Here is a 14610-nt window from a genome sequence, read left to right as displayed (position 1 = left end):
GGAACTGACTTTTGTGTGTATATAGACACCAAAGTGTGTTTGTCTGTCCTGTGATGTAATAGCCTTTTCTTTTCCTTATATTCCAGCCCTTCATTCAGCTTCCCTCATCCCATTAACCCAGTGGCGTATCAGCAGTTGTTGTCGCAACAGAGAGGTCTGAATGCCTTTGGCCACAATCCCCCTCTCATTCAACCGCCACCATCCTCGTTCTCTGCCCGCCAGCATTCCCTGGTCACTCCGCCTATGTCCACTTCTCATAACAGCACTACATCAGAAGCTAATCAGGTGAGATGGTCTGATCGATAAACCTGAATGTTTGACCAAATGGTGTTGCTCTATATCTTCTCATGCCTCTTTGAGAGATATTTATTGGTCTCACTGTTCTCAAATTAGAGAATAAACAACCATGCCTTAACATCAAACTCAGACATTCAAAGATATTCAAAACGCTGAGGTCGAGTAAGACATATTTTCACTGTCAATGAATTTCATATTTTATGTGAGCTATTTCTTCTATCTGTTAAGGCAGTCATTGTTTTTTTTTTTTTTTTCATTTAAACAACACATTGAAATGAGGGTGGAGCCACTATACCAATGGTGGGATGAAAAGTTGATTGAATTTGAATGATCAGTCTCATTTTCGTTCAGTTCTATCTTTTACTCAGTGCCAGGACTTGCATCATATGTACAGTGATCCCTTGCCACGTTGTGCTTCACCTTTCGCAAATGCGCGACTTTGCAGGTTTATAAGTGACGGGAAAACAGCATTTAGCGTGATAGCGAGGGGCCTGCCTCTGTGTAATGTGCGTCACTGTGGACGTGACTGAGTTCAAGCACAGGAGGCGGCAGCCGGCCGCGTGCGAGGAAAGAAGTACCAACCGGTGCAGAAGGAGTTGAGGCACGTGACAATATCACGTGTTTCTTCTTTTATTTACTGTAAAGTACAATACATGCACAGAACAGTGTGGTTATTAAGGGAATGGGAAACGTTGATTTAGTGTAAAAGTATTGGAGAGTGTTTAAAAAGCTTCAATATTGTGTCCTGCACCACAATGCAACAGAAGATTCATGCGCAATCGTGGCTCACTTAGGTTTCGCGATGCATGATGTCCCCAGATTAGTGTAAAGTGATAATTCTGCAGGTGGATACTTTGCATTTCTTGGCACCACTCTTCTAATATACTAGCATTACACCCCTGCTTCCTAGCGGCCAACAAGAAACACTACGTGTTGGATTTTAATACAATGTGTTAAAATTCCTAAATACATATACCGTTTCTACCTTGCGGATTTTCATTTTCACGGGTGATTCCGGAACGCATCTCCCGCAATAAATGAGGGATCACTGTACATATAAAAATTTTACTGACACAAAGATGATAATTTGTCACCTGGAGTATCTAAACTAAAATTTTCAAGTGAGGAAGCTACCAAAAAATGTTTAAATGTGAATTATGATCATGTGAATGAATAAATGAATGAATTATGCAAAATGTGTCCAAAAGGTTTTAGGACAGTCACAAAAGATATAGCAAGCCAAATGTAAATGTGATGTGATGTAAATTGTAAATTAAAAACAGAATGCAATTTGCAAACACTTTTCAACCTACCGTTTTTTTCCATGTATAATGCGCCCCCATGTATAATACGCACCCTAAAAATGGCCTGTTGATGCTGGAAAAAAGCCTGTGCCCATGTATAATACGCACCCAAATTTTGACTCCTACTCAAGTCCGTAAACGTAAAATTATTTCAGAAAAAAGATCATCTTTGGGAACAACCGGATGTTATTCTGCCGGTCAGTATCACTGCGCATGCGCTAGCAAACTCAGCAGCGAAGAAATGTTTCGGATTTGTGTAGGGTACATTGTGACAGCAAACGAGCAAGTGATCGAGCAAGCGTCTGATACGAGAGCATTGTGTTCGTATGGAGCGTGTTTGAAGTGAACAGCAGAGAAGAAAGCGCATCTGTAATGGCGGCCTCTGTATGATATCCGGATTAAAAAAAAAAAAAAATGTACCCATGTATAATGCGCACCCCAGATTTTAGGACAATAAATTAGTTAAAGTTTGCGCATTGTACATGGAAAAAAATTATATTATATTATATTGAATACAGCGCAAAGATAAGATAGTTCATGTTCAAACAGAACTATATTTTATTTATGCAAATATTGACTCATTTTGAATTGAATGCCTTGAACATGTTTCAAAAAGGCTTCAACTGGGCATTTTTAACACTGTTCTAAATCATCATATTGTCATTTTCCTTTTGTTTTAGCAGCACTCAATAACCATTTGAAAACTGAGGACACAAATTGTTGACGTCTTGTAGACAGAATTCTTCTCCTCTTTAGACAGAAGGATGGACAGGATTTCTGAAATCAAATATGAACCCGTCAGACGACTGCACACATTTACACTTTGCATCAGTTCAGCTCAGTTGCGCTTGGACCCAGAGAAGCCGGTAGCCGTTTTGGGTGTTATTCATACATGGCTTTTTCTTTCAATAGTTTGTAGTTTTAACTTGCATTTATAGACGAAGCAATAAACTGTGTTAACCGAAAATGGTTTTCTGAAGTGTTCCTGAGCCCACATGGCAATAATAATAATGGTATATTTGTGGTATATTTGCCGTGAGCGTGCACCTGCTCACACTTACCTGAATATCCCTACATACCGTGATAAGTCTTTTGACACAGATTTGTAAAATGTTATTCAATTGCTGCACGTTGCATCCTGCAACTTAAATATTGATTAGCACAGTTATTGTCTATATAAGAACATAATACAAACATGGTGTCACGAAAGTGGCAGGACAACCAAGTGCAACACGGGCTCTTTATTTTGGAAAAGGGGAAAAGGAGGGCTGAGATGCCAGCAGAGCAGGAGTACGAGGCAAGCTGACGAGTCGGTCAGTGACTGTGTCGATGCAGACAGGGGCATAGCAAGCTCATGGTCAGTGACAGGCAGAAGGTCGAGCCAGAGTAGATCAGAAAAAAACGGCTTTTGCTACTCAGCGAATCAAGAAACCGGGAATCAGGTAGAATAGCTGAAATAGGTGGCAGGCATGCGGGAATCAAGGAAGACGAACCAGTCCATACTGACGGGAGTGTGGGCTTTAAATACAAGTCGCCGGAAACAAGGGGCGCAGGTGGTGCCGTTCAGCGCTAAGTAGCGTGTGTGGTTCCATATTGGCGAGTGCGCGTCAGCCGGCCAGCAGGGCGAGAGCATAGTGGAGATGTGACACATGGAGTCTCACTTTATGCCGCTGTCATTGTTCCTTGTTGTCAGGCGTCGCATTTCTGAATTTTTTAACAATATGGTACAGGGAAAAAAATCTTGTTTAACATTGGGCAAAATGTTCATCTTCATTTATTTATTTTATTTATTTAATGATGTCTCGGGATAGAAATATGTACAAAACACCCTTGCAGTTCCATTAGTCTGCCTTCCTACTGTTTTCTGTCTCGTTTTATCAGCCCACTGTTTACATTAGAGAGACTCCTCGTGTAAACTTCCCCTTCGGTGAATCATTTTCCAACATATATTAAAAGTGTAGCTGGCCCCAACTAATTTTCAACATTGGGAAATTCCGTCTTCTTGCAAATGCCAACAGTACCCATGGGAATGTTGAATGTGCACAGATTTTAAAGCTTATTTGGGGGTGGGATTCAGAGCCCGCCCACTCAGATACTCATTTACAAAATATTTTTACTTTTAATAAAGTTCCTTTTTTAAACTCCATTAGAAATTTAAGAAGCCATGTTTCTTTGTCTTTTTGTCAAGTATTAGAATTTGTCCGCAGATCAAAGCCCTCTCATTATTTATATTCCCTCTCAGAGTAATAACTTCTTTTCTTTCATATTTCCCTGTGGCTTGGGCGATCATAAACCAGTCTAAATTGTTTAGTCTCCACAGCTGGCTATGATCTGGCTTATGACTTCCTCTTCTCATAGATTGTAAATGTACTTTGCCTGTGACTGTGTAACAATGTCTGTCATATCTGTCCTTCAGAATGCCAGTGGAGATCCAGCCGTGAGCAGCACAGTCAACCCATTGAACTCCAAAAGGACAAAGGTTAAAATGGAAGTCGAAGGACCTCTGCCCATCTCACCAACCTCTCTGGTGAGGAAATCCAAAGTACATTGTGAACCTTTGTGGAAAAATGGAAAAAATAAAATCACACCATTTTATATTTGTTTCGAAAAACACAGAGCTTTAATTGTCAAAGGCTCCGCCGCTGTGAGACCACATATGTGCCACATATTTGGGTGGGAGTCACCCAACATAGCATAGGGCAGGCGTCGGGAACCAATGGCTCGCGAGCCAGATATGGCTCTTTTGGTGACATTATTAAAAAGAAAACATTAGTACACTCAAAAAATCGTTGGTCTTGATTAAAATACATGCTTTTAATTGTATCTAGCCTATTGTTTTTTTTTAAATGATATGGCTCTCACGGGAAATTATTCGTAAAAAATGGGCATGCATGGTTCTCTCCGTCAAAAAGGTTCACAACCCCTGGCATAGGGGAAAGCAGATGAAAAAAGAAAAAGAAAAAGAAAAAAAGAAAGAAAAGTGTGACGTGACCAGGGCTCGGCCGCTTATGCGTTTTGAGGCTCCACTGTATATACATATATATACAGTCAAACCTCGGTTTTCGACCACAATCCGTTCCAGAAGGCGGTACTAGAAGTGAATCGGTCGAATTGCGAATCTATTTTCCACATTACAAATCCATCCATCCATCCATTTTCTGAACCGCTTAGTCCCCACGGGGGTCGCGGGCGCGCTGGAGCCTATCCCAACCGTCATCGGGCAGTAGGCGGGGGACACCCTGAACCGGTTGCCAGCCAATCGCAGGGCACACAGAGACAAACAACCATTTGCACTCACACTCATACCTAGGGACAATTTGGAGTCTTCAATCGACCTACCAAGCATGTTTTTGGGATGCGGGAGGAAACCGGAGTGCCCGGAGAAAACCCACGCAGGCCCGGGGAGAACATGCAAACTCCACAAAGGGAGGGCCGGAGGTGGAATCGAACCCGCACCCTCCTAACTGTGAGGCGGACGTGCTACCCAGTGTGACACCGAGCCGCCCACATTACAAATAATGGAAAAAAATTGAATCCGTTCCAAGACTAAAAAAACACCTTTTTTTAAGCATTTTTTCATTTGCGCATTGTTGTCCAATCGCGCAACTGCAGCGCACCACCGAACACGCAACCGTACCTCGCCACCGACCGCGAAACTGCACCGCGCTGGTCGCATTATTGTGACAGAGTCGTCGTTGAAATTTAGAAAATATATTTAAAGTCCTGATGTACTTTCCAAAATTTAATTGGACCTCAGTGCGCAGGGAGCTTAATTTGGTCCGATCGCCCAACCGCAGCGCGCCGGGCGCTCACTGTCGCATTGCTTTAAGAGCGTCTGTGTTTTAGGATGGCTTTACTGCTCCCACTTGCTTTCTTTGGAGGCATGATTAGGGGTTAATACAATCCTCAAAGTAACGAAAATACAATAACGAATGGAGTCAGTCGGCATCCGGGCCGCGCAGTCGGTTTGTTCGAGAACCGGGACGTTCGAAAAACCGAGGTTTGTGACTGTGTGTGTGTGTATACAGTGCCTTGCGAAAGTATTCGGCCCCCTTGAACCTTTCAATATTTCGCCACATTTCAGGCTTCAAACATAAAGATATAAAATTTTAATTTTTTGTCAAAAATCAACAAGTGGGACACAATCGTGTAGTGGAACGAAATTGATTGGATAATTTAAACTTTTTTAACAAATAAAAAACTGAAAAGTGGGGCGTGCTATATTATTATTCGGCCCTTTACTTTCAGTGCAGCAAACTCACTCCAGAAGTTCAGTGAGGATCTTTGAATGATCCAATGTTGTCCTAAATGACTGGTGATGATAAATAGAATGGACCTGTGTGTAATCAAATCTCCGTATAAATGCACCGGCTCTTTGATAGTCTCAGGGTTCTGTGTAAAGCGCAGAGAGTACCATAAAGACAACGGAACACACCAGGCAGGTCCGAGATACTGTTGTGGAGAAGTTTAAAGCCGGATTTAGATACAAAAAGATTTCCCAAGCTTTAAACATCTCAAGGAGCACTGTGCAAGCAATTATATTGAAATGGAAGGAGTATCAGACCACTGCAAATCTACCAAGACCCGGCCGTCCCTCCAAACTTTCATCTCAAACAAGGAGACGACTGATCGGAGATGCAGCCAAGAGGCCCATGATCACTCTGGATGAACTGCAGATAACTACAGCTGAGGTGGGAGAGTCTGTCCATAGGACAACAATCAGTCGTGCACTGCACAAATCTGGCCTTTATGGAAGAGTGGCAAGAAGAAAGTCATTTCTCAGAGATATCCATAAAAAGTCTCATTTAAAGTTTGCCACAAGCCACCTGGAAGACACCAAACATGTGGAAGAAGGTGCTCAGGTCAGATGAAACAAAAATCGAACTTTTTGGCCACAATGCAAAATGATATGTTTGGCGTAAAAGCAACACAACTCATCACCCTGAACGCACCATCCCCACTGTCAAACATGGTGGTGGCAGCATCATGGTTTGGGTCTGCTTTTCTTCAGCAGGGACAGGGAAGATGGCTAAAATTGATGGGAAGATGGATGGAGCCAAATACAGGACCATTCTGGAAGAAAACCTGTTGGAGTCTGCAAAAGACCTGAGACTGCGACGGAGATTTATCATCAAACAGGACAATGATCCAAAACATAAAGCCAAATCTATAATGGAATGGTTCACAAATCAGAGTCAGAGAGTCAGAGTCAGCTTTATTGTCAATTCCTTCATGCCAAGACACACAAAGAAATCGAAATTACGTTTCCTCCATCCCACGGTGACGAGACACAGTACACGAGTAACATACAAGTAAACAACGGGGGAGAGAGTTCAGGACGCCAAAAGCCTGAAGATCACAAACTTCGCCAGAGGCGAGCAGTGCTTGCATCCCACCACAGAGTCCCGGCACCATTCGTCACGGATGTAGACACGCATTCCACCTCCTCGCGATGTTCCCCCTCGTACAATGGCCCGGTCCGCCCGATAGCACGCTAGCCGCTCCAGATGCACAGCAGTTACGCACTGTCCGTTTCATAGATCTCAGCAGGCATGTTGATGCCCAGCGATCGAACGTTCGCCCGAAGAAAGGAAGGCACGGCCGGTCGAGCTGGGTTGGCCGCCAGCCTGGCCCGGACGCCCCCGCTCTCGCTTCAGGACGGAGCAGACCGAGCGCCTTTAATGTCCCTGCTTCAAAGTCCAGATCGCCACAAAACTCGCTTCCGCCGATATAGACGTATCCAGGTGTTAGAATGGCCAAGTCAAAGTCCAGACCTGAATCCAATCGAGAATCTGTGGAAAGAGCTGAAGACTGCTGTTCACAAACGCTCTCCATACAACCTCACTGAGCTCGAGCTGTTTTGCAAGGAAGAATGGGCAAGAATTCCAGTCTCTCGATGTGCAAAACTGATAAAGACATACCCCAAGCGACTTGCAGCTGTAATTGCAGCAAAAGGTGGCGCTACAAAGTATTAGCGCAAGGGGGCAGAGTGATATTGCACGCCCCACTTTTCAGTTTTTTATTTGTTAAAAAGGTTTAAATTATCCAATCAATTTTGTTCCACTTCACGATTGTGTCCCACTTGTTGATTCTTGACAAAAAAATTCTAATATATATAATACTATGTATAGCCCCCCTTCTGCGTAGTGTCCTGTACTTTTGCGCTATATTCTGACTGTCTGCTGTGTGCACACTTGCTCCAATTTTGCTCCTCTTATATATTATGTTATTTGTTTATTCATTATTTATTCATCACTCTTATTTATTCATTGTTTGTGCCTTCTTGTTTTTCCTTTTTGTGTTGTTTACTTGTATGTATATTGTGTACTATGTATTGTCACCGTGGGATAGTGGGAACGTAATTTGTATCTCTTTGTGTGTCTTGACATGTGAAGAAATTGACAATAAACCAGACTTTGACTTTGATATATATATATATATATATATATATATATATATTGGTAGTGTGCATTGATGTGTATATATATATATATATATATATATCGGCTGGATAGCTCAGTAGGATAGTCGCCAGACTATCAACCAGCGGGACCCGGGTTCGAGACCTGGTCGGTCATCTAGTGTGGGTCTGTGGGCAAGACCCTTGACGATATCGCCTACCTCATAAACATGATGAGAGATAAAGAATCAAATGAGATGCCGGCTCAGACGTCGCCCGGTCAAACAAGGTCTGCGTCAGGCGTTGGGGAACCAGAACGCCTAGATGTAAAGTGGGCTACTGGAACAAGGCGGAAATGGGCGAGATGTGAGAACCTAACACTGTTGGAGTGCTACTACTCCAGTACACCAAGTCAGAGAGGGTACATGAAGAGAATGTGGGAGCAATGGAAGGAGCGATGTCCACACTCAACACTAACTGCTAAACAACTAGTAACTCAGTGCTCCAATATCCAGAAACGACAATTGATTTCACAACTTGAGATTGACGAGGTACAACACAGATGCCAAGACAAATGGGAACCCGAATTCCAGGTCAGAGAGGAGTCAATATCAACTGCCCAAGAAATTGGGCACACAGCTCCAAGAGGATATGCAATCCCTACAACCACCATCACTGAAACAAATGAGTTGATATACACTTCAGCAACAGTGATCCTGGAGATGCTTGGTTACAAGAGCAATATCAAGCATGAGATACAAGACCCACCATGGAAAAGAAGGTTGGAGGCTAAGATCAAGACAGTGCGGAGAGACGTGAGCCAACTATCAGAGATCCAGAAAGGTGCAATGAAGAAACCAACACCCAAGAATTACAGCCAGATGAACGTACCTGAAGCACTGGAGACTGCCAAACAGAGGCTCCTAGCCCTGTCCAGCCGCCTAAAGAGATACACAAGAGAAAGTGAAGCCAGGCGAATAAACAGGCTCTTCACAACCCAACCAGGAAAAGTGTACTCTCAATGGCAGTGTAACAACAGCAGAATGGACGCACCAAGGCTGGAGACTGTGCAATACTGGAAGGGCATATGGGAGAAGGACACATCACACAACAGTGAGGCACAATGGCTAGTCTCTCTAAGAGAAGACCACAGCAACCACCCTGAGCAGAACCCAGTTACCATCACTGTGGCAGACATCCAAGAGAGAGTCTCAGGTATGAAGAACTGGACAGCACCCGGGCCAGATATGATCCATGCCTACTGGATTAAGAAGCTCACTGCACTCCATGAGCGCCTAGCAGAACAAATGAACCAGCTACTAAAAGTTGGAACTCACCCCGAATGGTTAACTGAAGGACGCACAATCCTGATCCTGAAGGATCCCGCAAAGGGTACAAGGGTACAGACCCATCCAACTATCGGCCAATAACCTGTCTCCCTACAACATGGAAGATCATGTCAGGCATCATAGCGGCTAAGATAAGTGTACACATGGCTCAATACATGAGCACAACACAGAAAGGCATAGGCAGCAATACCAGAGGAGCCAAACACCAGCTGCTGGTTGACGGAACAGTCGCCCGAGACTGCAAGACTCGACACACCAACCTGTGCACTGCCTGGATTGATTACAAGAAAGCCTACGACTCCATGCCACACTCATGGATCACTGAATGCTTGGAACTGTACAACATCAACAGGAACCTGAGAGCCTTCATTGCAAACTCGATGGGACTGTGGAAAACAACCCTTGAGGCCAATTACAAGCCAATTGCACAAGTCTCCATCAAATGTGGCATATACCAAGGAGATGCTCTGACCCCACTGCTGTTCTGCATAGGTCTGAAGCCCCTCAGCCAAATAATCAACAAGACTGGCTACGGATACCGACTCAAAAATGGGACCACCATCAGTCACCTCCTATACATGGATGACATAAAGTTGTATGCCAAGAGCGAACGAGACATCGATTCACTGATCCACACAACCAGGATCTACAGCACAGACATTGGAATGTCATTCGGACTAGAGAAGTGCGGTCGCATGGTGACAAAGAGAGGGAAGGTAGTCCATACAGAAGGGGTCTCACTCCCAGAAGGAACAATAACAGACATTGAGGATAGCTACAAGTACCTTGGTATCCAACAAGCAAATGGCAACCTCGATGAAGCCACAAGGAGAGGAGCCACAGCCAAATACCTACAACGAGTAAGGCAAGTCCTCAGAAGTCAGCTAAATGGCAAGAACAAGATCCGGGCAATAAACAGCTACGCCCTGCCAGTCATCAGATACCCTGCAGGAATAATAAGCTGGCCAAAGGAAGAGACGCAGACCACAGATGTCAAGACACGGAAGCTCCTAACCATGCACGGAGGGTTCCACCCTAAGTCCAGCACCCTGAGACTGTACACTAGCCGTAAAGAAGGAGGCCGAGGACTACTGAGTGTGAGAGCCACTGTTCGGGATGAAACAGCCAAGATCCATGAGTACATCAAAGAAAAGGCCCGAACGGATGACGTGCTCAGTGAATGTCTCAGACAATGGCAAACAGAGGAAGAGTGGCTAGAGACACCATCATGGGAGGACAAACCCCTACATGGGATGTACCATCGGCAGATAAGTGAAGTGGCTGACATCAAGAAATCCTACCAATGGCTGGAAAAAGCTGGACTGAAGGACAGCACAGAGGCACTCATCATGGCTGCACAGGAACAGGCTCTGAACACCAGAGCAATAGAGGCCAAGATCTACCACACCAGACAAGACCCAAGGTGTAGGCTGTGCAAAGAGGCCCCTGAGACAGTCCAGCACATAACAGCAGGGTGTAAGATGCTAGCAGGGAAAGCATACATGGAACGTCATAACCAAGTGGCTGGCATAGTGTACAGGAACATCTGTGCAGAGTATGGACTGGAAGCCCCAAGGTCAAAGTGGGAAGCACCCCCTAAGGTGGCAGAGAACGGGCGAGCCAAGATCCTGTGGGACTTCCAGATCCAGACTGACAAGAAGGTGATGGCGAACCAACCGGACATTGTGGTGGTGGACAAACAGCAGAAGAAGGCCGTTGTAGTGGATGTAGCAATACCAAGCGATGGCAACATCAGGAAAAAAGAACTTGAGAAGCTAGAGAAATACCAGGGCCTCAAAGAAGAGCTTGAGAAGGCCTGGAAAGTGAAGGCCTCGGTGGTGCCCGTGGTCATTGGGGCACTTGGGGCAGTGACCCCCAAACTGGAGGAGTGGCTACAGCAGATTCCAGGAACAACATCAGACATCTCAGTCCAGAAGAGTGCAGTGCTAGGAACAGCCAAAATACTGCGCAGAACCCTCAAGCTCCCAGGCCTCTGGTAGAGGACCCGAGCTTGGAGTGGAAAAAACCACCCGCGGAGGGTGAGAGGGGAATTTTTTATATATATATATATATATATATATATATATATATATATATATATATATATATATATATATATATATATATATATATATATATATATATATATAAACGTCTGTATATATATATTAGGGATGCACCGAAATAAATATTCTTGGCCGAAACCGAAAACCAAAAATGAGGAAACCAAGGCCGAAAACCGAAACACCGAAAGAAATGATTGTCAGTTATTAGAACCACAGCATTTATGGATTTATTTATATTATATATTATATTAATAATATCGTTATAATATTAATATTATTATCTTATATTATATTATTTATATTTATTTATATATTTATATTTTATTTATATAGCATTTTTTTCAGCATTGCATGTTTTGCAAATCGCTATCCGTGGGTCTTTCTCTGAGATAGTGAAATCAGTCCACACCGCAGACATGCTGGCTCTTATCCCGTTATCCCGCGTGCTGGCTGCGCTGTTTGCTCACGTCATCACAAGTTTCGGCCGTGTTGTTTCGGTGATTTAGGTCTTTCGGCCAAAAACCGAAAACTTTTGGGTCATTTTCGGCCGAAAATATTCGGTGGCCGAATTTTCGGTGCATCCCTATTTTATATATATATATATATATATATATATATAAAAAATTCCCCTCTCACCCTCCGCGGGTGGTCTCCCACTCCAAGCTCGGGTCCTCTACCAGAGGCCTGGGAGCTTGAGGGTTCTGCGCAGTATTTTGGCTGTTCCTAGCACTGCACTCTTCTGGACTGAGATGTCTGATGTTGTTCCTGGAATCTGCTGTAGCCACTCCTCCAGTTTGGGGGTCACTGCCCCAAGTGCCCCAATGACCACGGGCACCACCGAGGCCTTCACTTTCCAGGCCTTCTCAAGCTCTTCTTTGAGGCCCTGGTATTTCTCTAGCTTCTCAAGTTCTTTTTTCCTGATGTTGCCATCGCTTGGTATTGCTACATCCACTATCACGGCCTTCTTCTGTTGTTTATCCACCACCACAATGTCCGGTTGGTTCGCCATCACCTTCTTGTCAGTCTGGATCTGGAAGTCCCACAGGATCTTGGCTCGCCCATTCTCTGTCACCTTAGGGGGTGCTTCCCACTTTGAACTTGGGGCTTCCAGTCCATACTCTGCACAGATGTTCCTGTACACTATGCCAGCCACTTGGTTATGACGTTCCATGTATGCTTTCCCTGCTAGCATCTTACACCCTGCTGTTATGTGCTGGACTGTCTCAGGGGCCTCTTTGCACAGCCTGCACCTTGGGTCTTGTCTGGTGTGGTAGATCTTGACCTCTATTGCTCTGGTGTTCAGAGCCTGTTCCTGTGCAGCCATGATGAGTGCCTCTGTGCTGTCCTTCAGTCCAGCTTTTTCCAGCCATTGGTAGGATTTCTTGATGTCAGCCACTTCACTTATCTGTCGATGGTACATCCCATGTAGGGGTTTGTCCTCCCATGATGGGAGAAACATGAACAGCTGCCAGTCATCAGATACCCTGCAGGAATATATATATATATATATATATATATATATATATATTTTTTTTTTTTTTTGGGGGTGTAACGATACATCAATACACATCGATTAATCGATATAATGCTCTAAGATTTATTGGCATCGATGCTAAACGTAAACATCGATTTATATCGCCGTGTTTGACCTCGGACATTAGACGCGACTTTATTTTGAAATCCAGTTCATTGTTGCTTGCTTCCTCTTTCCGGGAGCAGTGCACCCGGCGTTGTTGTGTTGTGAGCAGAGCAGGCACGTGAAAGGGGAGTCGACAACTAGTATGCGGCTCCTGGGCTGGTGCTATGGCTAGTGTCGAGGAAATTTGCTCCCCTTTAGGCTTCAAGTCATTCGTTTGGAAGCACTTTGGATTCCAAAGAAAAGATGGCTCAACCGACAAGACACGTGCAGTTTGTAAATCCTGCCATGCGGTGATCAAATATTCAGGGAGCACAAATCTCGCCGCACATTTAAAGAAAAAACACAACATATAAGTTCAGTGTTAAAATAAGCACTTTGTATACTGCAATACTCTTGTAATTTCCTAAATAAAGAGTTTGCAGTGCCTTGTTGATTTTGCGTATGAATTGTTATAATTCAAGATATTGTTTTATATTTTTTATTTTAAAAAAATATAGCGATCGTAGAGCACTATATCGCGATATATCGTGAATGAATCGCAGCAGGCTTTAAGATATCGGCAAATATCGTATCGTAGTTCTTTGTATCGATATTATATCGTATCGTGACAAAACCCGCGATTTACACCCCTAATAGATAGATAGATAGATAGATAGATAGATAGATAGATAGATAGATAGATAGATAGATAGATAGATAGATAGATAGATAGATAGATAGATAGATAGATAGATAGATAGATAGATAGATAGATAGATAGATAGATAGATAGATAGATAGATAGAAAATAGGGACAAATGTTGATGCGTGCATGTTCTTTTTTTTTTTACACAGCGCACAGGCTGCAAAGTACGAGCTGCAATTGAATGATTTTTTTTTTCCGGGAATAAAAGGCATTGACTGCCATATGCCAATCACTTACTTTTCCATGAAAATCAGCCAATCACGATTGACGGTTGATCAACCAGAAAGCCACTGATGAGACTAAGTTCTGTCTCTTTGTCTGAAGGACCATGGTGGAGGAATGCTGGAAATGAGTGAAGAGCTTGATAAAGATGAGTGCAAACACGAACCTGAGGCCATATATGAGACCAACTGCCACTGGGAAGGTTGTACCAAGGAGTATGATACCCAAGACCAACTTGTACATGTGAGTTTGCATTTCGTCTTATCGACGGACAATTTGCTGTTATTTAATTAATATGCAGTAAAATGCTGCAGTTATTTATTTAATGTGCATTTGATACGCAGTAAAATGCATTGATTTTGCTTATGTCCTGAGACCGATGGATGGATGGATGGATGGATGGATGGATGGATGGATGGATGGATGGATGGATGGATGGATGGATGGATGGATGGATTCAAGATTCAGATTCAAGATTCAAGAGTTTTTATTCGCCATGTTTGAGCGTGCCAAACAAGGACTTTGACTTCGGTACATCACAGCCTCTGTTCAACATTTAGGTGACTAACAACACTCAGGACGTGAAAAATGACAAATATTCTCAGACATCCCCTAGGGGAAATGAGAAACCTTGAGAAGAGACCACAG

At 43.6% G+C, this 14610-nt stretch overlaps 1 protein-coding gene across 4 annotated transcripts in view; it reads left to right on the top strand.

The window, feature by feature from the left end:
• gli2a (GLI family zinc finger 2a) overlaps positions 1–14610 on the top strand; it is a 112289-nt gene that overhangs the window by 79428 nt on the left and 18251 nt on the right. For all 4 annotated transcript variants that reach the window (XM_061286803.1, XM_061286804.1, XM_061286805.1 and 1 more), the window contains 3 exons: positions 87–285; positions 4018–4128; positions 14065–14205. In XM_061286803.1, the coding sequence (XP_061142787.1) occupies positions 87–285; positions 4018–4128; positions 14065–14205 (451 nt within the window). The remainder of the gene's footprint in view (positions 1–86; positions 286–4017; positions 4129–14064; positions 14206–14610) is intronic.

The sequence above is a fragment of the Syngnathus typhle genome, linkage group LG9 (genome assembly GCF_033458585.1).
Source record: "Syngnathus typhle isolate RoL2023-S1 ecotype Sweden linkage group LG9, RoL_Styp_1.0, whole genome shotgun sequence".
NCBI classification, from domain to species: Eukaryota; Metazoa; Chordata; class Actinopteri; order Syngnathiformes; family Syngnathidae; genus Syngnathus; species Syngnathus typhle.
This window is presented reverse-complemented; position numbering and strand designations above follow the sequence as displayed.